The 26,090-nt window shown below is 52.9% G+C and overlaps 1 protein-coding gene across 4 annotated transcripts in view; it reads right to left on the reverse strand.

Moving 5' to 3' along the window:
• Window positions 1-10,638: 10,638 nt before the first annotated feature.
• The window catches only part of ADGRL1 (adhesion G protein-coupled receptor L1), a 55,070-nt gene continuing 39,618 nt past the window's right edge, over window positions 10,639-26,090 (reverse strand). For 3 of the 4 annotated variants that reach the window (XM_048226964.2, XM_026488031.4, XM_026488033.4), the window contains 19 exons: window positions 24,257-25,057; window positions 23,077-23,391; window positions 22,267-22,370; window positions 21,779-21,964; window positions 21,445-21,483; window positions 21,084-21,267; window positions 20,635-20,757; window positions 19,897-20,111; window positions 19,433-19,603; window positions 18,770-18,979; window positions 18,454-18,674; window positions 18,190-18,256; window positions 17,673-17,764; window positions 16,972-17,140; window positions 15,678-15,806; window positions 15,393-15,489; window positions 15,170-15,298; window positions 14,976-14,993; window positions 10,639-14,541 (listed from right to left, as the gene is read on the reverse strand). In XM_048226964.2, the coding sequence (XP_048082921.1) occupies window positions 13,799-14,541; window positions 14,976-14,993; window positions 15,170-15,298; window positions 15,393-15,489; window positions 15,678-15,806; window positions 16,972-17,140; window positions 17,673-17,764; window positions 18,190-18,256; window positions 18,454-18,674; window positions 18,770-18,979; window positions 19,433-19,603; window positions 19,897-20,111; window positions 20,635-20,757; window positions 21,084-21,267; window positions 21,445-21,483; window positions 21,779-21,964; window positions 22,267-22,370; window positions 23,077-23,391; window positions 24,257-25,057 (4,013 nt within the window). In that variant the 3' untranslated portion in view covers window positions 10,639-13,798. The remainder of the gene's footprint in view (window positions 14,542-14,975; window positions 14,994-15,169; window positions 15,299-15,392; window positions 15,490-15,677; window positions 15,807-16,971; window positions 17,141-17,672; window positions 17,765-18,189; window positions 18,257-18,453; window positions 18,675-18,769; window positions 18,980-19,432; window positions 19,604-19,896; window positions 20,112-20,634; window positions 20,758-21,083; window positions 21,268-21,444; window positions 21,484-21,778; window positions 21,965-22,266; window positions 22,371-23,076; window positions 23,392-24,256; window positions 25,058-26,090) is intronic. The other variant, XM_057311566.1, reaches the window with a different exon arrangement.

Genomic DNA, 26,090 nt, shown 5'->3' on the forward strand with positions numbered 1-26,090 from the left:
GAGCCCCACATCAGGCTCCTCCGCTGGGAGCCTGCTTCTTCCTGACCCACTCCCCCTGCTTGTGTTCCCTCTCTCGCTGACTGTCTCTCTCTCTGTCAAATGAATAAATAAAATCTTAAAAAAAATAAAATAAAATAAATAAAACCTTCAAAAGCTTATCATACTTAGAATGAAACCTAAGATCTTTACTGTGGCTTATGAGGCCCTGCACGGTGACCTCAGCTGACCTCTCAGGCCTCATCTACCAGTCTTCCTCTTGTCGCCACTCTCCAGTCTTGCTGGCTTTATTTACTGTCTTTCAGCACACCAAGCTTATTCCTGCTGCAGGGCTTTCTTTGCACTTGCTGTTCCCTCTGCCTGGAATGTGCTGTCTTTAGACAATGCGTGGCTGTCTCGTTGTCATCGTTTATGGTTCAACTCAAATGTCCCCCTCAAGCGTTCCCAGGCCACCCTAATTTAAAGCATCCCTTCCTTAATCGTATCACCCTGTTTTATTATCTTAGTAGTATTCAGTCCAGTACTTAAATTGGTTTTAGAGTGTACATATCTCTCATCATCCCTCAATAGATTGACAACCGATTGAGGGTAGAGATCTCTGCTGCCTCACATCGACTTCTGAGTGTATTTAAAAGAATACATTCGAATAAAGGGCTTAATATAGTACCTGGAATGTGAAAAGCACTCCATGACATGAACTGTTAGTACAAAGTGATAAGGAGATAAGTGTTTATTCTTCCTACGTTATATTTCAGGTGCACACACATTTGGAAATGTAGAAGAAATGCTACAACAAAATACATTTTTACCCATTACCCAGCTTAAGGAGTCAAACATTAGAGAAGCAATTGGAAGGTGTTGTGTACCCCTGTCTCAAACCTAGTCCTTTCCTCTTTTCCTCAAATTTAACCACAATCCTAGATTTACTGTTTGTTTTTCTGTGCATGTTTGTACATCTTTATATACATGTGTCTTTAAACAATATATAGTATTGTATATCATGTCCTACAATTTTATATAAATCTGTGCAAAAAAAGTTACCATTCTAGGCATGAGACTGCTGTCTTTAGAAAGGCCTGTTTGCAAGGTTGGCCCTTGACTGGTCTCTAGGAACTAGGATTTCAGGAAGGTTCCTGTCATCCCGTAAATGATAAGAGTGCCTCATGGTGCCTAAACTGTACAATGTGGTTTATGTTGAATACCTTCTTTCCTTCTGGAGTCTGGAATTTTGGTACTTGACCAGCCCCCAATAAATACCCTGGGCATTGAGTCTCTAATGAGCTTCCCTGGTGGGCAACAGTTCACACGTGTTGTTACAACTTTCTGTAGGAACTAAGTGCATCCCATGTGACTTCACTAGGTGAGGATTCTTGAAATCTTGTGCCTGGTTTCCTCTAGACTTCACACCGTGTGCCTTTTCCTTTGGCTGATTTTGCTTTGTACCCTTTCACTGTAAGAAACCATAGCTGTGTGCTATATGCTAAATCCTGTGAGTCCTCCCTAGTGAATCATTGAACCTTGGATGATCTTGGGGACCCCTGACGCAGTAGCATACCGGATATATACTTACAGCTTGAGGTAAGCAAGGCACCTATGGCCCAAAATTTAAGGAGGCATTCACTCTCGGGGTCACACGAGTGTCCAACATATACCTGTACAACCCTGAGGGTGAGTGCCTCCTAAAATTTTCACTCTATACACCCTGCTTTCTTCACTCTAGTCCCAGCCATTACCTTTTAAAACTTTCTTTTTTTTGTCCAGTGTAATGTTTTTGCAGTTTATCTACACTTACATGCATGTAACATTTTTCACTGCTATAGCCGTGCTGTCTGATGTGGTAGCAATTTAGCCACTTGTGGCTGTTTAGATTTCAATTAATCAAAATTAAATAAAGTTCAATTCCTTAGTCCCTCTTAGTCACATTTTGTGCATTTAATAGGCACCTGTGGCTAGTGGCTACCACATTAGACAGCATGGGTAGAGAACACTTAATGGTCACAGAAAGTTTTCTTGGACAGTGTTTACTTATCCATTTACCTCTTGCTTGATATTTAGGTTGTTTCTCATTTTCTGCTCTTACAAACAGTCCTTCAGTGGTCACTGTTATATATGTCTCCTTGTGCACACACGTAGGAGTTTTCCCAGGATACATATCTAGGAATTTAAATGCTGAGTTATGAGAATATCCACCTACTAGATACTGCCAGTTTGTGCTTCAAAGTGATAGTTGGCAGTTCTTAGTCCCACCAGTAGTGCTGCTATTGCTCAGTGTCCTTATCAACACTTGGTACTGTCAGATTTTTACATTTTTGTTTTTCTGATGGGTGTTCATAAGTGGTTTCAGTTAGCATTTTTCTATTACTAGTGAGATTGAGCTGTTTATATCTGTTTATTGACCATTTGTCTTCTGTGAATTGCCTCTTCATATCTTTGCCCATTTTCCTGCTGCATTGTTATATCTTAGTACAGAAGTTCTTCTTACATCTCATACTTGCCTTTTCATTTGGTTGGTGTCTTTTGATGTTCAGGATTTATTTTTATTATGTTAATGTCATAAGGGTGATCAATAGTTTGTGTTTTTTGTGCTTTGCTTAAGAAATCTTACCCTGAGGCTGATAAGATATCCTACTGTGTTTTCTTTTTTTCTTCTTCTTTTTTAAGGATTTATTTATTCTAGAAGGAGATAGCACAAGCGGGAGGGGCAGAGGGAGAGAAAGAATCTCAAGCAGACTCCCCACTGAGCACAGAGCCCAACATGGGACTGGATCCCATGAGTCTGAGATCATGACCTGAGCCAAAACCAAAGGTCGGGCGCTCAACCAACTGCACCACCCAGGCACCCCATCCTACTGTGTTTTCTTCTGGAAGTTTTACTTTTCATGTTTAGCTTTTAAAAAATCTACTTGGAATTTATTTTTGTTTATGATGTGAAGTAGGACTGTGATTGAGTTTTTTCCAGACAGAAACCAGTTGTCCCAGTTTCTTTTACTGAGTAGTTCAGTGGTTTTCAAAATGTGATCCCCTGCGGATCCAGGAGATAAACTATTTTCATAATAATTCTAAAACGTTACTTGCATTTCTCATCAGCACTGTGTTGTCATGCCCCTAGTGTTACAGAAGCAATGGTTGGGTAGAACTGCTGGTGCCTTAGCCGGAAGTCAGTGCGGTATCCCGACAGTAGTAGTAATTGTCATTTATTCCTTATTGTTACTACACATTCGATGTTAAAACAATTCCACTTAAGAGTGTCCTTGAAGCAACAATGAAAAGTAGTAATCTGTGTTAAAACTTAGCCCTGGGGCACCTGGCTGGCTCAGTCATTAAGCGTCTGCCTTCTGCTCAGGGCGTGATCCCAGAGTGCTGGGACCTTGCGCCACGTCGGGCTTCCTGCTCTGCTGGGAGCCTGCTTCTTCCTCTCCCACTCCCCCTGCTTGTATTCCCTCTCTCGCTGGCTGTCTCTCCCTCTGTCAAATAAATAAAATCTTAAAAAAACCAAAAACCAAAAAACTTAGCCCTGTGAGCAAGTCTTTCTAGTATTCTGTGTGGTGAAATGGGAAGTTTGCATAGAGCACTTTATTGCATGCTGAAGAGTGAGGTAATGCACTTGTACAGTTGTTTGAGTGGAAGTGGAACTGGTGACTTTTTTCATGGAATAATATTTTTACTTGAAAGAATGACAGACTGCAGTTACTCAGGATATTTTGTGGCTGTTTTCTCAGAAATGAATGAAGTGAACTGGTCACTTCAAGGACGACTGATGGTTTGTTGCCAATGATAAAATTCAAGCCTTCCAGCAAAATTGTCTTTGGAAAAACTTATTCACTGTCAGCCTGACAACTTCTCAATATTTAAAGATTTTTCTGATGAGATCAGTGGTGATACTACAAAGATGATTTTAAAAATACTGTATAGTGAAATGTAGTAATTCAATAGATTAGTATTTTCCAATAGACCAATGGGTTTCAATGTAACAGTGTGATAAGTTAGTTCATTGATACAGTTTCATATTCCTCATTATAATTAACTTGAACATACTACTACTTTTTGAGTTTTGGTATAAGTAACAAAGTAGAATATCCCCAATTAGCTAAAAAGGATATAGCACTCCACCCTCTTCCGATTGTATATCTGTGTGAGGCTGAATTTTCTTCATGTACTTCAATCAAGATAGCATATTGCAACAGATTGATTGCAGAAGTCTGTGTGAGAATCCAGGTCTCTTCTATTAAGCTAGACAATAGGAGCTTTACAAAATGTAAAACAAAGCCATTCTTTTCACTACTTTGGTTTTTAAAAAAATTTTTTTTAAGACAGAGCATGTGTGCATGTGGGAGCGGGAGGGACAGAGGGAGAGGGAGAGAATCCCAAGGAGACTCCTCTCAGTGTGCGAGCCTGTCACGGGACTCAATCCCATGACCCTGAGACCACAACCTGAGCCGAAATCGGACCCTTTAACCAACTGAGCCACCCAGGCACCCCTCAACTACTTTGTTTTTAAAAACATATAGTTATTCTCAAGAAACAGGTTATTTATGTTAACATTTAATGGATTTATTAGCTAATTTATATATTTAAAAATTGTCAGTTTTAATTTCTAATTTAGTAAGTATACATAGATATAATCCTTATCCCTTTATTTTTAAAAAGATTTTTATTTATTTGACAGCACAAGCAGGGGGAGCAGTAGAAGGAGAGGGAGAGGCAGGCTCCTTGCCGAGCAGGGAGCCCAGTGTAGGGCTCAAGCCCAGGACCCTGGGATCACGACCTGAGCCAAAGGCAGCTGCTTAACCGTCTGAGCCACCCAGGCGCCCCATCCCTGTCCCTTTAAACAACAGCTCTTTAGGATCCTCATTAATTTTTTTTTAAAAGATTTTATTTATTTATTTATTTATTTATTTATTTATTTATTTGAGAGAGAGTGAGAGAGAGCAGAGCAGGGGCAGGGACAGAGGGAGAGGAAGCAGACTTCCCGCTGAGCAGGGACCTGAATGTGGGGCTCGATCTGAGGACCATGGAATCATGACCTGAGCCAAAGGCAGGCACTTAACAGACTGAGCCACCCAGATGCCCCTCATTACTTTTTTTTAAGGAGTTAACTTTTTTCCTTTTTAGTTTTTTTTAACAGCAGTTTCAAGTTCACAGGAAAATTGAGAGTAAAGTAGAGATTTTAATATACCCCCAGCCCCACCTTCCCTCATGCATAGCCTCCCCCACCATTAGTATCCCTCACCAGAGTGGTACGTTTGTTATAGTTGATTAATCTACATTGACACATCATTATCACCCAAAGTCTGTAGTTTACATTAGGGTTCACTCTTAGTATTGTACATTCTAAGGATTTGGACAAATGTATGACACATGGCCATCATTATAGTCTCAGAGTGTTTTTCCTGTCCCCTAAATCTTCTGTGGTACACCTACTCACCCCAAACTCTGCTCATTAATTCAACCTCTGGATGAATCCATCCTTTCCCTAGTGATTTGTAACCTCTGTCTAGAGCAAGTTTCCATCCAGTCATAGATCTCTTCCATGGGCCTGTTTGTCCCTTCCTGTTTCAATATTACGTTGTCTTAAATATTACCATATTAGACCAATCTTTGTAAGGCTAGTTCTTTTTTTTTTTTTTAAGATTTTTTATTTATTTATGTGACAGAGAGACAGCCAGCGAGAGAGGGAACACAAGCAGGGGGAGTGGGAGAGAAAGAAGCAGGCTCCTAGCCGAGGAGCCCGATGTGGGACTCGATCCCGGAACGCCGGGATCACGCCCTGAGCCGAAGGCAGACGCCCAACGACTGTGCTACCCAGGCGCCCCTGTAAGGCTAGTTCTAACACCTTGTTCTTTATTCTTTCAGAGGTATCGGTTATTCTTGGTTTTTGTTATTCCACAGAAAGTAGGACACACAAATACTTCTTCCTGTTTACAAAAGTAATATATTGGCGGGGGGGGGGGTGGCGCCTGGGTGGCTCAGTCAGTTAAGCATCCGACTCTTGACTTCAGCTCAGGTCATGATCTCAGGGTTGTGAAATCGAGCTCTGTGTTAGGTTCCACGCTCAGCATGAAGTCTGTTTAACGTTCTCTCTCTCCCTCTGCCCCCTGTCCCATTCTCTCTCTCAAAAAATAAGTAAAAATAATATGTTTAAAGAAATAATTTTTTAAATAGAGCATTACAAGAAAGTAAAAATTACCCCTGTTAACATTCTGATGTATAGCTTTATATTCTGATATTATGTGTGTATATATATACACATATGTAATGTGGGTTGTTTTTTTTTTTAAGATTTTATTTATTTATTTGACAGAGAGAGAGACAGCCAGCAAGAGAGGGAACACAAGCAGGGGGAGTGGGAGAGGAAGAAGCAGGCTCCCAGCAGAGGAGCCTGATGCGGGGCTCGATTCCAGAACGCCGGGATCACGCCCTGAGCCGAAGGCAGACGGTTAACCGCTGTGCCACCCAGGCGCCCCACACATATGTAATGTTAACCTCAAAAATAAAACTATCAGTTTTACGGGCAAAAATGGGCTTGAGAATAAGAGAATTGCATTTTGGGAATTGCAAGCTGTGATATAAGCCATAACCATAGGCAATTCTAGATAACAAAGGAGAGGTATGCTCTTTTATAGAGAAAAGGAAATTAGGACGGCTGTCACAAACCAAAAGTCCTTTGGAGTGAACTGGGAGTGAACTGGGAGTTCTAAGTGTAGTGGCTTTTCATTGGCTGAATTATCTGTCTCTCCAGGGCTGCGCTATTGCAGGGCTTGTTGGTGGGGGGAGAAAGTCTTCCTACTCCTGGGGTAGCAGTGTGCGCTTGCCAGGTACATCTCTTCCTGTCCATCTCTTCCTGTCCGGTCTGCAAAAAACTAGTGGTGGGGCTTGAGAGCTCCCCCTTCTGGCCTCCTGACTCCATTTTAGTGAGGTTTCCCTTTATTTTTCGCAATATACACGCATGTGTTCACATGCACACATATGCACAAAGTTTTATGTAACTATACACACACTTTTTTTTTTTAATTTTTATTTATTCGACAGAGATAGAGACAGCCAGCGAGAGAGGGAACACAAGCAGGGGGCGTGGGAGAGGAAGAAGCAGGCTCATAGCAGAGGAGCCTGATGTGGGGCTCGATCCCATAACGCCGGGGTCACGCCCTGAGCCGAAGGCAGACGCTTAACGACTGCGCCACCCAGGCCCCCCTATGTAATGATTTTCTGTGCTGAAATTTTATTCATTGTGTTTCACTCTAAGAAGCCTGACCACAGTGAACCTTCTTGCTGCTGTGTCTTCCTGTGCACATGCGATTCCTTAGGAATGATTTCCGGGAGAGGACTGGTTGGGTTACAGTGAGGGCTTCAGTTGTGAGAGGGTGGGATCACTTAGATGGAGGTGGAGGGCTGTGGGAGACAGTGGGACAAGACAGATAGAAAAGAGTAGCAGTGGCAAGGGCTTTGGTAGGAGAGTCCTGATGAAGTGAACATGATGTAAATGGCGGAGGGAGAAGCCAGCAGGGGCCTGTCATCACTGCTGGTTTCTATGATTGATGTTTGAAAGGGTAAGAGAAGAGCAGAATAAGCTGGTGGATGTTGTGGGAATGGAGGACTAGCCTCAGCATGGCTCCCCCAGGCCTTTCCAGGAGTTTGTGGGAGAGAGGAGGTTTTCTCAAGGACAGAGGGCCCCAGTGTCTTTAGTCTTTTGGGAGTCTAAAGAGAATCTTCTGTCGCTCTGCATTAAGGCCTTCCCACTCTGGACCGCCTTAATACTAGCTATGTGGGGACTGTTGGGGTGTGGCATGGTTAGTGGGCATGTCCTCTGGTGTGGGGAGCCAGATAGTCAGCCTCCTTTACTGGGTGCCGTGTGGGATGGGTAAGCAGTGATGGGGAGTGGGCAATTGCAGCTGAGTACGGACATCCCTAGAAGCAGCCCCTGGGATCAGAAGACCAAGATGGTGGCCTGGTCCAGCTCTCTTATTAGCTGAGTGAATGTTTGGACATTCTCTAACCTTCCTGGGCTTCTGCTTCCTCAGCCATAAAATGGGGCTAACACCTGCCTCATCTCATCATTGAAAGGCTTAAATTGGGGCATGGAAAACCTCTGCAGGATGCAGACCCTTTCAACTGCCTAGTAATCGTGTTGAGTAAGTCAGTCGCTCTAAATTCAGTTTCCTCATTTGATAAATAGGGATAATAATATATACCTTGTGATAATTAAATTAGATGAAATGTAGGAAAGGACTTTGAAGTGATAAATCTCAACAGAAATGTTACTGTTCGTGGGCATGTGCAGATGGTTGCCCCAGGTATGTACCACTACAGCCGCCTCAATGTCACAGGCATCCGGCACGGCAGATTTAGATTGTGCTAGCAGAGAAGCGTGTGTGCTGTGCTGGGGAGAGGAAGGGACACAGACGTGAAAGAGCTGGTCATGTTGTAGAATCTCATGCCGGGATTTGATTTCAGAATCAGAGCATGAAGTTAAAATCATATATAGTTAAATTTAATTATCCTTTAAAGTCCCCAGACTTGCTCACAGAGTGTCTCTCAGTAAGTCCAGAGCATCCGCTCCTCTTCCAGGATAGGAACAGATTGCCTTTTCTTGGGTCGGGTACCCAAGAAACCCTGAACTTAGGTTTCAGGACCATGCTAAATTAAACCTTAGCATTGCACAGTGAATGGCACATGGGAACTGAGAGCAGTGGAGGAAGTGGCAGATTCATAGTTCCCATCATTCGTAACTCATGTCTCAGGCTCACTCAGGTCTTATGTTCATTTCAGCTTTCCATCCTTTTACAAATATTTATTGATCACTTACTGTGTCTAATGCTGTGCTAGACACTGGGGAATAGCAATGAAAAAAACCAGACCGTTCTACATTACATTCTAGTCGTGGAGGGAGATAATAAGCCAAAAATTTCTTGGTTTGCTAGATAGGAGTGCTCTGGGAGACAAACAAAACAAGATGTATGGGTTAGGGGGTTCTGGAGTGGCCAATCGCAATTTAAATGGAGTGGCCCGGGAAACTCTGATTTTCAAAGTCCTGCGGGAGAATAAATGAATGCTATGGAATGGCCAGTGCAGGGGCTCTGAGGCAGGTGCTGCCTGCATGTTTGTGTATAGCGAGGAACCCAGTGTGGCAAGTGGAGGGAAGGAGGAGAGCCATGGGGATATCTGATGTTGTAGAGCCGTTATAGGTCATTGTAGGCTGTTGGGCTGACCCTTGGCCTTTTGTCTGGGCAAGAGAGGATTACATTGGAGAATTTTGAGCAGAGGAGGGACGAAATGCTTACCAAGATCATTCCGGTTTCTGTGTTGAGAAAAGCCCGAGGAGGGACAGGAAACTAGTTAGGGGACTGTTACAGTGGTCTTGGTAAGACAACAGTGGCTTGAACCAAGGTGGTGAGAACTAGTTTACTGTGGATATTTTGAAGTTAGAACTACCATTGCATTTACTGTCAGATTGGATGGGGTTTGAACAAGGACATAAGTACAAGGGAACCTCTGAGGGTTTTATTCTTGAGTCTCTGGATAGACTTGCTCTTAACTGAGGTGGGGGAGATTATGGGAGGAGCTTGGGGGGGGGCAGGTTTGGACAGGTTAAGTTTGAAGTCCTACCAGACACCCAGGGGAATGTGGAGTGGGTTAGTCAGATGTGTATGAATTTGGAGCTCGAGGGTAAAAGTTCAGGCTGGAGCTCTGTTTGGGAATCATCAGTTTATAGTTACTTAAAACCATGCTACAAGGCTGAGATCTCCCAGGGAATGAGTGTAGGTAGCTGGGCTCACCAATATTAAGAAGTGGGGAGATTGGAAGGAACCAGCTGCAGAGACTGGGAAGGAGTGGCTAGAGAGGTGGGAAGATAATTGGGGGAATATGGCATCCTGGATGCCGATGTTGAAGGCAGAGAGGCGTGGAGAGAGATGCTCGTGCTGTTTGAGTAGTCATTCCTCTCTCTCTCAGCACTGGAAGCTATATTGGAGAATGTGAAGTACACATGATGCAATTCCACCTTGTCATGTTTGAAAATGCAACATTGCAGGGGTGCCTGGGTGGCTTAGTCCGTTAAGCAGTTAAGCTTCTGCCTTTGGCTCAGGTCATGATCCTCAGGGGCCTGGGATTGGGCTCCCTGCTCAGTGGAGAGTCTGCTGCTCCCCACCTCCTGTGCGTGCTCTCTTTCAAATAAATAAAATCTTAAAAAAAAAGAAAAGAAAATGCACCATTCCAGCTGCCTGTGGGAGTCTAGGAACGGCTGTTGGAAGGAGACAGGCACAGCATACAGTTCCTCTGTTCTGCTCTAAATACAGCTTGAAGGGCCTCTGAGACTTGACATGGCAGTGGCCCGGCCCAGGGAAACTTGGGCATGCATCTAGGCATTGTAAACCAGTTTTCTCATCTGTATAATGGAGATCTGATAACCTCCACCCTAGAACATTTATGAGAATTCAAAGAGAAACTGCACCTGAAGTGTTCAGCCAGGCCCAGGAACTTAAAAAATTCTCTGTAAACGTTAGTGATGCTGTGACTCACCAGGCTTCTGCCGTGGGTTCGAAATGCTTCAGTGCAGGTACCTCACTGTGGCAGCCTCCTGGGGATACTTTGAGCAGATCCACTCACCCCTTTCTTACCCCCCAGTGAGTCACACCACTCTTGTCGTTCCAAGAAATCTTAATTTCTTTATTGTTTGATTTTTTTTTTGACTCAACAATTTTTTTTAAGCTTTTTGTTTTTTTCTGAAACGTTCTTGTTATGAGCCTTTTGTTTTGTTCTCGTTAAATGCACTCGACCCAAAATTGGTTTGGCATATCGAAAAGGAGACCAAGGAGGATTGGGGGGGGGGGGGGGAGGAAGGGATGGGAGAGAGGGGAGGAGGCCCAAATGGACACAGAGAAATTGAGGGTGAAAGAAGAGGAACACATCAACAGTGAGAAAGACACAGGGAAAAGGTGGAGACAGAGAAAGGAAGGCAAGGGAAACCAAAAAAAAAAAAAAGAAATAAAAGCCACCAAAAACACCCCCCCCCCCCAAAAAAACAGGAAAACATTAGATTTAAAAGCAAATGAACTCAGGAGCCCAAGGAAGGGAGTAGGAGAGGAAACCAAGACCCTTCCTTCTCTATACCGTCCCAGCTGGGGTGGGGTGTCAAGGCACCAGGTCTGGTTGGGGTGAGGGGTCACCTGGGCTCTTGGGGGTAGCTTTGCATTAGGCTGCAGTGGTGTCCAACCCCACCAGGGGGCCCTGCCATGCAGCTCTGAGGCCTGGGAGTCCACCTTGGTGATTTTGGCTGGAATGGGAACCTAGGGACCCACCCCGCTCTCTCTCCCCTTGATTGTCAGTGTCTGGAGAGAGAGGAGGAGGGCTGCTCAGGGGCGAGGAAGCCGATTCCTGGTATACCTTCAGTCCCCCAGGAAACTCTCCTGCCAAGCCTACTCTCCTAGCCCTCTTGCTGGTGTGAGAGGCAGCCTCTAGCTCTAGCTGGACTGATGCCAGGCCGACTCCATCATCCCTCCTCTCTTGCCAGCTCTTCACAGACCTCTGGCTGCCCCTTCCCACAGTGGAGTTCCTGGCCTAGTAATGCCAAGGAAGGCCACAGCTGTCTGGGCAAGACTGTCCCTTATCCTTATTTCTCTTCCCCATCCAGACTTACCCATGGTCTTCAGCCTTCTTACCTGAAAAAGCTAGAGATGGAACCCAACCCTGCCTTCTTCCCACACCTGTCTCCCTACATGGGACAAACCACCATCTTTGGTCTGACCCCTTCTCCCCTAACTGATGGGGACAAGCCAGCCCCAGCTCTCCAGAAGGGAGGGACTTTCTAGCAGCAAAAAGGGTTCCTCCAGATACCTACCTGTCCCTTTCCCCCAGTTCCTCCCTAGAGCCCCCCCCCCCCTTAACCCAAAGAAGTTTATGGCAGCAGCAGGCTGAGACCCGAAGATGTTTGAAAACTCATGGCACTTGTGAGAAAAGAGGGAGGGACAAAAGAGACAAGAAGGGGTCAGAGAAGAGGTGGAGGGCCACCCCTGGGAGAATGGCAATGACAGGGCTGGGCTGCTGTGGTGATGGGACTACCCTACTCTCAAAGAGTTGGGGGGCAGGGTGGGAAGGCCAGGGTGAGCGGCTGGAGGAGGGTGCTGGAAGAGGTACTCAGGAGACATCCCCAGCCCAGAGCTTCCGGAGTCTAAGGTTTGGGGTAGAGTGCCTGGTACAGGGGTGTCCTGACTGCAGGCCCTGGTACCTGGCTTTGCCTCCCCCACAGAAGGGTATAGGGTAGGGAAGATGATCTCTCACCTTTGGGGCCCCCCTCCCCCCAAGAAGACAACTGCATCACTCCCAGCCTCCCTGTCACACCTACTACCTGCTGCCTTCCCTTTTTTCCCCCCATCACCCACTCTAGGTGGGAAGTCAGTCCCTTCCTCCTCAGCCGAGTCCCAGAAGCAATATACAAGAAGCAGGAACTCAAAGGGACAGCGCAGCCATCTTGGCAAAAGCATCTTTGGGTGTGAGGGTGCCTTCCCCGGGCCAGTGGGGAGGGGAGGGGGAGACAGGCCCCGGTCCTGGGGCAGGCAGTGAGGTACACGCCCCAGGAGGGCTGACTGATGCCAGGGAACAGGCGGAGCAGGGAAAGAGGCGACAGAAACGGTGCCGGGAAGGAAACAGGTTCTTTGTTTCGCTGTTGCTTCTAGATTTTGTTTTCTGTCTCTGGATTGTAAAAAGCTGCTCTGGCGGCCCGCCCACCCCGGCTGGGGATGCACACATACACGGAGAAGTCCTGGCTGCCAGGGCCCGGCGGCGCCACTCTGCTCCGGAGAAAGCCCCGGGCTGGCTGGGCCACAGGCTCCCGGTGGCTTCAAGTGATGAGATTTTCTTTCTTTTTTTTTTTTTTTTTTTGTCTTTTTTTTTTTTCTTTTCCGTTTCGTTGAAATATTTACAGCAATGGGGGAGGAGGAGGAGAGAGGAAGGGGTAAGATGGCCCCCTAGGGAAAGATCCAAGCCCAGGACCCACTCCCCAGGGAGATCCAGACCCAAAATCTGCTCCCCAGATAGCCGAGCCCACAGGACTGGGAACTGCCCAAATATGGCCACCCCTGTGGGCTGGGGGCCCTGCGGGGAGTTGTGCTTCATCAGGAGTCACCCCAAGGGAGGGGGTCACTGGGTGCACTTGAGGAGGCTGATGGGCAGGCTTGCTGGGGAGGCAAGGACGAAGAGCAGAGGGAAGGAGCTTCAGAGAAAGTTCCACCTTTAAACCAGCAGCAACAACTGCCCATTCCTCTTGCCCCTGGGGCTTTCTCTCGGGCCAGAGAGGCCCCAGTCTCCAGGAGTAGGGAACTGTAGTGTAGGTGGAACCTGTCTGTCTGTCTGCTCCCACTGCTCCTTCCTGGTGCAGCTGGCAGCATTTTTGGCTGCAGAGAGAGGAGCAGCTGACAGGTTCCGTTCAGCAGGGCCCTTGGCCCAGGGAACCCAAAGCCCTCATTTCCCTCTAGGGGGAAGAAAGGTAGGGGACACGGGGAAGTAAAGAGTGGGCTGCACCCATCCACTTTCTCCTTCCTTACTCCCTTGGGGACCTCTTGGCTCCTCCTTACTGCACTTCCCCCAAATCGAGCTGGTGCATGTGGCTGGTAGGAAACCCTGTCTGTGAACCCTGCACCACAGGCCCCCATGGCAGAGCTCCTGAGGGGCCTAGAGGGCCCACGGCTGAAGGGCACCTGGAGAGAGTGGCCCACCAGCCACTGCCTCCATGAGTCTCCCTCTCCCACCGGAGCCCCACCCAGGGTTCCCTCCCTGGCCTGGGCCACCAGCCCCTGGTCCATGAGGTCCCTCAGAGACTGGTGACCAGCTGCATCTGCCCATCCCCATCGGGCCCTGGCCCCTCGAGGCCCGGGGCCGCCAGGTAGCCCTCGTGGCTGGGCCGCCGCACCTGGTAGTAGCCCTGCAGGGGGTTCCGGGCCACCAGGGCCGGTGGGCGCGAGGTGTAGTAGATTTCAGGGGGACCGGGGGGTGCAGGCGGGGGTGGGGGCAGGGCCTCACTGGGCCCCTCGGGGCTGCTGTCCGGGTAGGAGGGCGAGTCCCGCAGGTTGGCCCCACTGGCGTAGAGGGAGTCCCGACCCGGAGGGGAGGATAGGGGCCGGCTGGTGGCCCCATCCTCCGCAGTGCAGCTCTCTGACTCATCCAGATCGCTCTGGTACAGCACCGACTGGGCCCGGGGCAGCAGCAGTGGCTCCTCCAGGGCCTTGTAGAGAAGTTCGATCTCTGCCCGGTCAGCACCCCCGGGCCCGCCTGCTTCTTCCTCGCCACCACCCCCTGGCACAGGTGGCACGGGGGGTTCGGGTGGTGGGGGGCCCTTGGCCCCGCTGCTGCTGCCCCGCAGGTTGTTGTGTACCAGCTCTGAGATGATCATCTTCTCGAAGGCAGCAGCATCGGCCAGGTTCCGGCCTCGGGGTGGCTCAGAGGCCCCGTCCCCTGGAGGGAAATCCCCGCTTCGCAAGGAGTAACTGTTGTTGAAGTTGCCGTTGAGGGGCAGTGTGTCCATGCCGCAGGCTTCCCGGCCTCCCAGAGGGTGCTCTGCAGGCAAAAAGGGGCCAGCTCAGGAGAAGGGTGGGCAGTGACGGGGCTGTGGGCACATGGGAGAGGGGGTGCCTGCTTTCCCCGGGGCTGGGATCTCCTATTCCCATTCTTCCTCACTGGTAGTGGGGACACCAGCCCAGCAGCAAGTTGGAGGAACAGGGGTGGGGACCAGTTCCCTCTAGGTCTCCTCCCACCTGGAGGCTCAGAATCTCAGCAGTGTGAAGAGCCCTAGTGACCAGTTGCATTTCCTGTGCTCTGACCATCACCACCTTCGTTGCCTACCTATGGGCCAAACATAACCCCCTCCGGCTGTATGTGTGTGGGGTCTGGGGGGGCACCCGAATTCTCCTCCCTGATTGAAGTCATCCCAGGAAGCCACTATCACATTCCCCTCCTGGCCTCGGAAACGTTACCAGGCAAGTCACACTTACTGGGTTCCCGGTAGCTCCCTGTAGATGCCGGCCAGGAGGGAAAAGAGAGAAGGTGAGAGTATGCTTGGAAAGTCAAGCCCAGGCTCCAATTCAGGAAGCACTAGGATACCCCAAGCAGAGACCCTCGGGATGCAGACCCCACCACACTCCCTGACCGGGGCTGTCACCCTCTTCCTATACCAGAGTGCTCTCACCTGGGGAGTTGAAGACAGGGGGTGAGGAGGGATTAAAGCCCACCGACTCGGCGATGAGGGTGTTATAGGGGCTGGTGCCCCCACGGGGCTGCAACACGGGATTGGTCAGCAGGTGGTTCCCCATGGTACCTGTCCAGAACATCAGAGGTCACAAGGTGGCCCAGAGACACTGGTCCAGGAATCTTGAGGGATAGAGTCAAGGGCAAGGGACGCGCAGTCTCACCTCGGTTCAGGGTGGGGGTGCTGTTGATGTCGCCTGCCATGAAGGAGGACTCCGTCTGTTTCCTCACGGTGTCATTCCACATCCTCCGGATTCGGCTCTGGGGACACAGCCTGGATGTGAGCCCCTTACCCCCAGGCTACCCATCCTCCAGGATCTTTCTGAGGCCAGTCGCCTGCTGAGCACCACCAGGGACCTGGGCTGAGCGCTGCCCTGCCTCTTGGGCCCTTGGGTCCAACACTCAGCCCCAGGGAGCCCTGCCTGGAGCCCTGGCCCCTGCCTAGGTACCTGGGTCCCTGTGTAGTAGCGGGTGTTGCTCCGCATGGCTGAGGTCTTGAGTGAGCCGTGAGCGCCCCCGGGTGGGGAGCGGATGCAGCAGTAGGAGTGACGCAGGCACTTGCTGTACTCCTTGTGCACCTGGGGGAGGGGGACACGCAGCTGGCAGTGGGTGCCCCTGCAAGCCTCAGAAACCTCGTTGTCTCCTGTCCCCCAGCAACCAGCCAGTTAGGCAGGCACTCTCCCTGCTCAGGCTCATCCTCCTTTCTCTACTTCCACTGAGTTTCTCATTCATTCACTCAACAGATCTTTAATGAGCATCTACTATGTTCCAGGCATAGCTTAGGCCCTAGGGATGGTACAGAACAAATCATTCACACAGCCCTACCTCCAAGAGCTAATATTTTGGTAGACCGAGCCATATGTACGTGCAAACAACAGCACACTGTAGGATGTCTGATGCTGCTGGGCGCTACGCAGACCAATATGGCCAGGAAGGGGGTCAGGCAGTGCTGGTGGGTTGGGGGATGTGGTGGGGGTTTGTGAATTCAAATAGACCAGGGGAAGTCTCACTGAGGAAACATCCCAGCAAAGATCTGAAGGAAACAGGGGAGCAGGCCTTATAGATATCTGGGGAGTAACGGAAACAAGCCCTGAGGAGGGTCCTGTCTAGGTGGTGGTGGTGTTTTTTTCCCAAGATTTTATTTATCAGAGCACACAAGCAGGGGAGAGGCAGAGAGAGAAGCAGGCTCCCCGCTAAGCAAGGAGCCTGAGGCAGGACTCGATCCCAGGACCCTGGAATCATGACCTGAGCTGAAAGAAGACGCTTAACTGAATGAGCCACCCAGGTGTCCCCTCTCCAGGTGTTTGAGAGAAAGCAGAGGAAAGAATGGCTGGAGGGGAGGAAGGGAAGGGAGGGCAGGGCAGGAATCTGTGAGCCTGGGGGCTCCTGTAAGCATGTTGGAAAGGAAACTTTATTACCACAGAATTTGCAGTTTATCTTGTAACTACTGAATAGAAACCTTCTGTCTGGGTGGTACTCAGTCCTCTCCCATCCACACACCTGATTCGTGCCCCCACATCGTAGGTGGGTGGGTGGTCCTCTATTACCACAACCCTGCCCTGTGCTCTCCCAACTCCCCAAATCCATCCTCTCTCGCTCCCCCAGGTTGCCATATCTTGCTCTGTTCCAGAACCCTCTTTACCCCTGCCTAAATCCTCACTGACCCCAAGCCCATGCTCCCCTCACAGCACGCACAGGTCCCACTGCAGAAGGCAGGCACTTGGACCCCTTCCCTGACCTCACCTTCTTCTGTAAGGCGCAGTGAAAGACAAAGATGAAGACCCCCTGGAAGGCGTTGAAGGTGGTGAAGAGATAGGCCATGACCACTGACTCCTTATTGATGAAGAGCAGGCCGAACGCCCAGGTGAGGCCCAGCAGGAAGAGCAGTGCGATGGCCCCCAGGGCCCAGGATCTGGGGGAGGGGACAGGAATGTCAACGTCCTTGCCAGTGGAGAAACCTCCCCCGCTGCTCGGTGTCCCTCTTCAGGTAGGTCTGGATGCTAGCTGCACAGGCCCACCTGGGGTGAGTAGGCCTTCTGGGGGAGGGGAGGTGGGCATTGCTTACACACTGGTACTTCCACCCAGCCTGGGCCTGAGGTTGGGGTTTGGGGTTTTGCAAAGGTCAGTCATTTGCCTTCAGCCTTAGGCCATATTTCCAGACCCTTCAACTATCTTTTGCTGCCAATTTCTCTTTAAGTTGCCTTGAATTGGACTTACCTTTTCAACTTGCCCTTGCCCTAAGAAGTTATGTCCCCAAAAGCACAGACTGGATGTCTTAATGCCATGTTTTCTAATACTTGTTAAGTAACTATACAACAAGCACAATAAAACACCATGTTTGTCCTTAAAATCACATCTTGTGGTAAAATCACATTTCAGGGAGCGTTGGGAGAGACCAGGCCTGGTACGGAGCCGGCAGGGGGAAGTGGGGAAGGGGTGCTCACTTAATGTTGTCCAGGCGACTGGAGTCGGGTTTGAGCACGGATGAGCTCCGGATCATCTTGTGCAGGGTCACCATGAGGAACACCAAATTCACCTGGGGGGTGGGACAAGGGGAAGGGCTAGTCTGGGGGGTCCTTTGGGGTCCCTCCACCTCCCAGTGCAAACTCCTGGCCAAGTCTCCACCTCAACGCCCCCTTCCTCGGGGCCTCCTCTGCAGATGTACCTGCCCTCAGGTGCCCGCTGACCGGTAACAACTGTGTTAATGTGGCTCCTGGTGGTGGGAGGACAGGGCCCACAGCCTGACACAAGGCAGGGGCTCAAACCACAGTTCCTGGATGGATGGGCTTTGGTGCCGGAGCTTTACAGACCCGCTCTGTTCTTGTCCTCTTAGCTGGCTGCTCAATTTCGATGGTTTTCAAACCAGCCCTTTCAGGGCTTGGGGAAAGTGGGGGCGAGGGTCCAGGCTAGTTTGCGTCAAGGACGGAGACGTAGCACTGGGGGTACCACCTTCCCACTTACCACGATAACAAAAGAGACAGGTCCAATGAAGCTCCAGATGAAGTAATTGTCAACTCGGAGCCAGCAGCTGTAAAGGAAGTGGGGCTGGGGTAGACAGAAGCGGGACTGCCCTTCCCTCCCATCCTGGCCCCCGGGGATTCCGCAGATTGTGGCCTTAGATCTCGGGAGCAGGAAGGCCACTGCCCTGAGGGTCCTGGCCCCAGGGATTCTGCTGAGCAGAGCCAGGCAGGAGAGACCCCGGGGGATGAGAGGAGGGACACTCACGCCTTCTCGGTGCCATAGCTGCGGTAGTCGATGGCCGCCGCGATGCCTACCACCAGGGCCGGGAAGCAGTAGCCGCCCAGGTAGTAGTACTTGGTGCGAGAGTACTCGCTCTCAAACACTTCCACCAGCAGCAGGTAGAGGTGCACGCCCTCCAGGCACAGCCAGGAGAAGGCGGCCAGGAAGAAGTAGTGCAGCAAGCCGGCGAAGATGGGGCAAGCGATCTGGGGGCAGCAGGGAGGGGTACCACAGGTGAGGGGCTTCCTGTGCCAGCGCTGGCTCTCCTCCCACCTGCCTCTGCCCCCGACCCCCGGCCCACCTCATACTGAGTCTTGTCTATCCCGACCAGGAAGAGCAGCTCGGCCAGAAAGAGGTTGATGCACAGGTTCTTGTGGATGGTGTTGCGGTCGGTCTGCAACCCCCGCAAGAAGCAGAAGGTGGAGATACAGATGGCCAGGCAGACGAGGGAGATCACGATGCCCACCCAGGTGATGACCGACAGCAGCAGCTCATTGATGCGGCCCTGGTACTGGGGGACAGGAGCACGGATTCGCTTAGCACTTCTGACCTTGCAGCTTGGCCAGGCTCACCCTGGGCTCAGCCAGGTGCCGGTGGCGGACAAGGCCACAGGCCGTGAGCACCACCAGTGCTGCCCGTCTGGCCTTCTGCCCCCTGGCCAGCTTGCTGGCCCCCGCCCTTCTGTAGGTGGCACGCTCACGTCCTCATGCTCTGGGAAACTTGAGGAGAGATGACAAAGGTGACACCAACTTGCTTCTCCAGAGTGCCTTGGGAGAAGGTTGGGACCATGACCAGAAAGAACCAGACATGTGGCCTCCTGCCCCCGGGCAAGACTGGTGCCACCCCCCCATGCCCACGAAGCTGGTCTTCCCTGGCACTGCCCATGCAGCGCTCTCTAGGATGCCATGCAAAGCCAGGCCAGCAAATGGGCCTGCCCAGAGGAGCGGAGCGCCGGCCAGCTTACGATCTCGCGGTGAGCCATTAGCACGGCAAAGTTGGTGAGGTGGCTGCAGGCACACGTGGTATGGGTCTTGTTGGACTCCACCAGGCGGCAGCCCTGGGTTGACCAGTAGCCCAGCATGGAACGCTCCGAGTAGTTCCAGAAGGAGCAGTTAGCATTGAAGTGGTTCTTGGCCTGTTGTGTGGTGGTGGCCGGGCAGTCAGATCCAGGGAGTCCCGTTCCAGCCCCCACACCCAGCTATGGGGATGGTGACAAGCATGAGAAAAGTGCCTGGGGCTCCAGGTGACAGTCTGGGATCTCTGGGGGCAAATGGCCCAAGCTGTTGCGGTGGGAGTTGGGGGGCTGGTGCCCCAGGGAGGGGTCGTAACTTGCTCTTGGGGTGGGTGAACGCACAGTGGGGAGAATATACAGCCTGGGGACACGGAAGATGGTGGGACCCCCAGGGGGGGTGGGGACGCCTCAGTCACCTCCAGGTGGGCCACGGTGAAGATGACAGGGTCCATGAGAAAGACGCGACTGGACTCCTTGTTGATGGACGCTGCGATGACCTGGGAGTTCACCACCAGGGAGGCGCCACCTGGGCCACCGGAACCCGCTTCACCCGCTAGCTTCACCGTGGCATTCTCGGTGGACAAGAAGAGGCCCAGGTTGTTGTAGAGGATGAAGACAACTTTGACCACACCTGGGGGGACAGGCACGGCGGGGTGTGCCATCAGTCCTGAGCGAGCACACCTTCAGCCACACTGGCCACTGGGACCTCTTGAAGCCAGGCTGTGGCCCAGGTGAGGGGGGCTTGGGGAGCCCTGCCATGTACCATCAATCAGTTGTAGGCAGTTCCAAATGGCAAGGCAGTATGCCAGGATACATAGGGACTGTGTCCCCAGCCCCCACCTCACTTGCTGTGTGACCTCCGGCAAATCCCCAACCTCTCCGAGCCTTAGTCTCAAACGGGATAGACCTCCCTGTGCTAGGAGATTCGAGTGCCACTGCACAGGAGTGAACCCTGCAAACTACAAAGTGTCCTGTGCTCTGGGGCTTTGGGGGGACCCCACAAATCCCCTGAAATGTACTGCTTGCTTGAATGGAGAACAACTCTGTGTGTTGTTATGAGTCCCACCCTTCTCTCGGATTCTTCAACCCAATGCAATGTAAGATGTGATGCTCTTCGTGAGGCAGGGATGCCAGCCCAGGGCTTGGGCACTGACCGTTGCGGCTGTTCTGCTTGATGGTATTGGCGGACAGCTGGATGGAGTTCTCGCTTGGGTATTCCTGGGGGAACACCAGCTCCTGCACTTGGCCCTCTGTGTTTAGGACTGTCACCTCCAGAACTGTGGGGACAGGGGACAGCAGGGCAGATGTGGTTAATGTCTGTCCCCAGTCCAGGGGCCCAGCTATGGCAAGAGGCCCAAGGCTAGGGTGTCCCTAGTTGGCAGGCCCCACAGTTCAAGATTTGCACCGGATCATGATCTCAGGGTTGCGAGACTGAGCCCTGCATCGGGCTCCACGCTCATCACGGAGTCTGCTTGAGATTCTCTCCCTTTCCTCCCACTCATGCACATGCTTGCTCACTCGCTCCCTCTCTCAAATAAATAAAACCTTGGGGGAAAAAAGGATTTGCACCTGAACTTGCCCTGGGCACCACGGCAGCACTCACCCACATTCTGTTTGGCAGCCAGGAAGCGGGCGGGCTCCCTGACATTGTCGGCCAGCAGGAAGGCACCCTCCTCCAGCACATCCAAGAGCATGGTGGCTGTATGCACCTGCTCCGTGGCATTCATGTCCTTCCAGGACTCCAGGGCCTCTGGCCGCAGCAGGTTGTCCACTGTCTCCACCACAGCCTACGCAGGCGAGGGGGTGGTACTGTGATTCCCCCCACATCCTCCAGTTCCCTGGGCTGGACTCTGACTCTACATACCCTCCTCTCGAGCTCCATCCCCAGGGTTGCCTGGGGCGTGCCCAAGGGATGAGGGCTGCCTCACCCCCTACATGGCCAGCAGGAACCCTCTGGGCCTCACCTTGATGTAGTCTTTGCAAGTTCTCTCCCGCTTGTGCATCTGGGAAAAGAGAGCGAGGTGCCGTCAGATTCCCTAATGCCAACACTGTCACATCTGGGCCCTGGAGAGCTGGCTTTTCTGCAGCTGCCACCAACCCATGGCTGGGTGTGAGCAGGACCTGTTCCTAAGGGACCCTCAACTCTAAGGACAGTCCAAGGGCAGCTCAGGAGGAAGATCCAGTATGCCTGGGATCAGTCCTCTGCTCTCTGGCCGCCTAGCTTGGAGGTACCAGGCTGGACTCTTCTTGAGCCCTCAGGGCAGTCCCCCCCCCTTTGGCCCCACTGCCAGGCCCCACCTTGTTGTAGTTTTTGCCCGCCGACTCGCGCTCAATGGGCCGCAAGGCCTGTAACTGGGCATCCAGAATATCCAGCAGCTGCTCCATCAGCTTCACGGAGGAGGACACGTCACCCGCGTAGATGGAGCCTCGGGTGTGACGGGCGAGCTCGCTGGCAATGTTGGCTGCATTCTCCCCACTCTTGATCTGTGTGAGGTGGGAGTGGGGCCCCCGGCTATCTCAGAGACCACCTTGCTTCTCACATGTTCCCTTTTCACCTGCCCAGCCTGCTTGGCCCCTCTCCTCCCTCCCTCTTGACCCCTTCTCCCTCCCCATCTGTCTCTGTTCCCTCTGTAGGCCAGGGAGGGGACCCACTCAGTCACGGCTCCCAGACCTGCCCGTTTGTCTTCCCAGTTGCTCTACTGCCCCAGTGTGCCTTGTGCCCGGCCACCCAGGGCCCAGTGTGCAAGCAAATGTGCCAGTCTGGGAGGGACAGCTGCTGCTGGTACCTTCTGGGCCACCTGGTTGACCCAGGGGGAGGTGCAGTTGCTGAGGTCAGGGCCCCGGGGGTTCCAGAGCCCCAGGGCTGGTAGACACTGGAAGGAGGCAATTCCTGCAGGGACAGACAGGAACAGAAAAGGGAGCCACAGGGAAGGAGAGAAAAAGGGGCCATAGCAGGGAAACAAGATGACAGGGGAACAGGTAGGTGAGGAGAGAGGTGAAGGAAACACGGAAGACCGGACATGAAGAGGGCCGGACAGTCAAGAGAGGTGTCACTCTGAGGTGACATAAGCTACCCCTCACTTCTAAGCTCTCCCCTCTTGGTTCTTCTTCCTTCCATCTTTGCCTACCAGAAATGAAACTTTCTAGCGAAGTCCATTTTGGAAGCCTCTTCTCCCTTAAGCCTCTTCAGACTCTCCCTTTTGATCGCTCCACTTGGGAGCACATGGTCCTGGCCCCACCCCGCCTGGCACTTCAGCTGCTTTCTGGACTGCCACTGGCTGCATCGGGGCCTGGTCCAACTCAGCCTGAAGCCGGGGGGCCCAAGTCACCTCCTCTGGGCTCCCTTCCTGGTCTGCCTGGCACTGCAAGAGGGGACAGGGCAGGGAGACTCACTGAGCTGATCCTGTACCCTGAGAGCTCTGCTGGGCTCTGGGAACACAGCTGCAGACCCCTGCCCTCATAAAGCCCATATTCTGGCAGGGGAGACGGACAAGTGCGTCTGGGCTAAGCTGAGGGGTGGGATCTTCCCTGGCCAGACCAGGTGTGGCCACGCCCCAAGCCAGCCACAGTGAGGTGACTGCAGCCTCCGTACTCACCTCGGGTCCCCTTAGGGCAGGGCCTCTCAACCAGCATGCCCTGCTGGGTGGCTGGCCATTGGACCCGCCGGACCTCTCGAGGTTCACAGAAGAGCTCTGGGGACACGTGCAGATTGGGGGCTGGGGGCCGTCGGGTGCTGGGAGCCGGGGCTGTGGCTGGAGGCAGGTCAGGTCCCAGCTGGTTGATGGCGCCCACGGGGTGCGTGGTGAGGGGCACTCGGCGGAGCGGGGTGGTGGCTGCGGGTGAGGCCGTGCTGGTGAGAGGTGTGGGTCGAGCCGTGGTGGTTGTGCTGAGAGGCGGGGAAGTGGCTGGGCCTGGAAGGGACGATGGTATACAAGACAAGGTCATCCCAGACCCGGGGGCCTGCCATGGTGTGCTCAGGCATGGGGTCCTTGGCATTCTAGCATCTTCTCCGAAGTGGGAGGATATCCTGGTCCCCACTGGGTCTGGGAGATCTCCCCTGGCCTCTCTCTGCCCCCAAGACCATCTAAAGCATCAAAAGGCAGTAAAAATTCAATTGAGTGTAGCCTGAGGTCTGAGTATAACCAAAGAGAACGGGCCAGGAAGAGGATGTCTGAACACAGCCACCTCCCATCCTCATTCCACTCTCACTCTGGTCCCTGTAACCTGGCGGAGTCCCTTCCCTGTGCCCCTTCCCTGTGCGGGCCTTAGCTCCCCATTATGCAAACGAGGTTGGACTGGATCAGGCTCCCCAGCGCTCTGGGGCTGCTCAGAGCTGGCTGAGGGCAGCTGAAAGGGCAGATAGAGACTGCAGAGGGGCCCTTGCCCTCAATACTGGCAGCCGGACTTTGTTCTGTTTCACAGGCACAGGCTTCCACCCAGGTTGTGCTGATGAGGGTTCCAGGGCTAAAAGTGCACCGGCCCCTGGGAGAGGCGGTACAACTTAATGGTTAGGAACGCGGGGTCCAGAGTATTCCTCGGAGGAGGAAACTAACACCCTCCCCCCAGCCCTCCCAGGGCCTTAGTTTCTCCATCTGTAAAATGGCAGTAGTGCTCCCTACCTCATAAACTGTGAAAACGAAACGAGTTCACTGAACGGCTTAGGCCAGCCTCCGTCGCGTGCTGCGGGGATCCCCGGGGCCCCCTCCAGATCCCAGCTCTTAGCGCACTGCGTGCTCCCCCCACCCTGGGGCCGAGGGAGGGGGAGCCCATCCCTACCGGCACTGGGGTCGGGCGGTCCGAACTCCAGGCTGTAGCGCACCACGAAATAGTTGTTCCAGACGTAGAGCTGGTTGTCGCGAGGGTTGTAGTCCACGGAGGAGACGAACTGGTAGGGGTTGGGGAAGGCCAGGCTGACCGGCTCCTCGCGGTTGGCGTTGGTGTTGAAGGCGTAGTCCACGCGGTTGCCGGCCGCCTCGCTGTCGTCGTCCACGTACACGGAGCGCAGCACGTACAGGACTCCGCACACCATGAAGGCGTTGGACGCCGAGCGCTTGTCGTAGCCCGTCTCCCACGTGCCCTCGAAGCGCAGCGTGTAGGGGTTGAGCTGGCTCACCACCAGGCGCCCGTTGTTGCCCTCGGTGGCGTAGATGACCCACAGCCCGTTCTCGTCCACAGCCAGGTCGATGTCCGTCTTGCCCCCCCAGCGGTAGGGCGACGTGTCGTGGTAGTTGGCCGTGTTGATGACCGTCTCCCCGCTCTTGATGCGTGTGCGCAGATCGTACTTGACGATGTTGCGCGTGCGCTCCTTGTTGTAGAAGACCGCGCCGTCGTAGACCACAAAGCCCGTGCCGTCCACGCGGTTGGGCAGGCGGTAGGTGGTGGTGTGGCGCGCGGCCACGTAGTCTTCCCACGAGGCGTACTCCGTCAGCGTGTCCGTGCGGTAGGGGATCCAGGGCATGACGTAGATACGGTCACCCGCCTGCAGCGGGTCCTTGCACCACGCGCCAGACTGGTGTTCCGACTCGTGCGTGGAGGTGGGCTCCAACACCTTCTGCAGGGTCCCTGGGCACACGAAGACTGGGCCGGGTGGGTGGGCGGGCAGGGAGGACACGGGGAGAGGAGGAGCAGAGGCGAGGGAGGGGGAGAGAAAGAGGCAAGTTGGTCACGCGCCCGGGGTAGCCAGGCTGTCCCCTCCTGCTGCTGCAGTCACGGTTGCTTGGTAGGGCTGGTGATGGGAAGGGGGTTTCCGGGCTGGGACCCCTGCCCTGCCCAGCTGCCCCTCTCCCTGGAGATGTCAACCCTGGAGGCCATTAAGAGCAGGGTTAGTAGGGGGAGGGGAGGAGGTGGTGCCCCTCTTTCCTTCCCTGGCTGCTAGAGACCCCACAGGCTGGGGATAAAGGGTTTGGCAAGAGCCCTCCCAGACTTCCTTGTGTGCCTTAAGTGGGGGCGGAAAGATCTCCTCACTGCAGCCACTTCTGGCTTTGAAGTTCCAGGGACTCAGTGCCCTGCTCCTTCGCCATCGTCACAGCCCCCTATGGAAGAGCTACGGTCGAGGGTCCCATCCTTCACCAACCACACCAGGACACAGGTTTTGTTTGTCTCCACCTCCCCCCCTGCAAAAATTGCACAGTAGAGTGATGTTTCCGTACCCACTATGGGTGTCAGGAATCCCCCCCTATTCCAGGATAGAGGAGGCACCCAAAGTTCCTGATGCAGCCTGTGGCCCCCCCACACCCAGTACCCACACAATCAATAGGTGAGGAGGGGCTTTTGGAGAAGCCCAGCCCCTCCCCCAGGGTGCCCAGCCCTGCCCCCAGCCGGCAAGGTCTCTCATGGGGTGTGCTCAGCAGCAGACACTACAGTGGTGCACAGGGCGGGGGGGGGGGGGGAGTTGGGGGACATGGGGAAGGATGGGGCTCCCTGGGAGAGTTGGGGAAGGGGAGAGGAGAGCTGCGTGGAGGGAAGAGAGACAAAGTGGGGGGCCTCGGCGAGGTCCTGGCTCCAAGGGAGGCACGCTGGAGACCACCTGGGAAGAAAGGGTTAGTGCTGGCGAGGAGAGAGGGGTGAGCAGAGAATTCACTCCAAGGCCCAGGCCCGACTGAGGGTCCCT

This window comes from Ursus arctos, unplaced genomic scaffold (genome assembly GCF_023065955.2).
Source record: "Ursus arctos isolate Adak ecotype North America unplaced genomic scaffold, UrsArc2.0 scaffold_14, whole genome shotgun sequence".
Classification (NCBI taxonomy): domain Eukaryota; kingdom Metazoa; phylum Chordata; class Mammalia; order Carnivora; family Ursidae; genus Ursus; species Ursus arctos.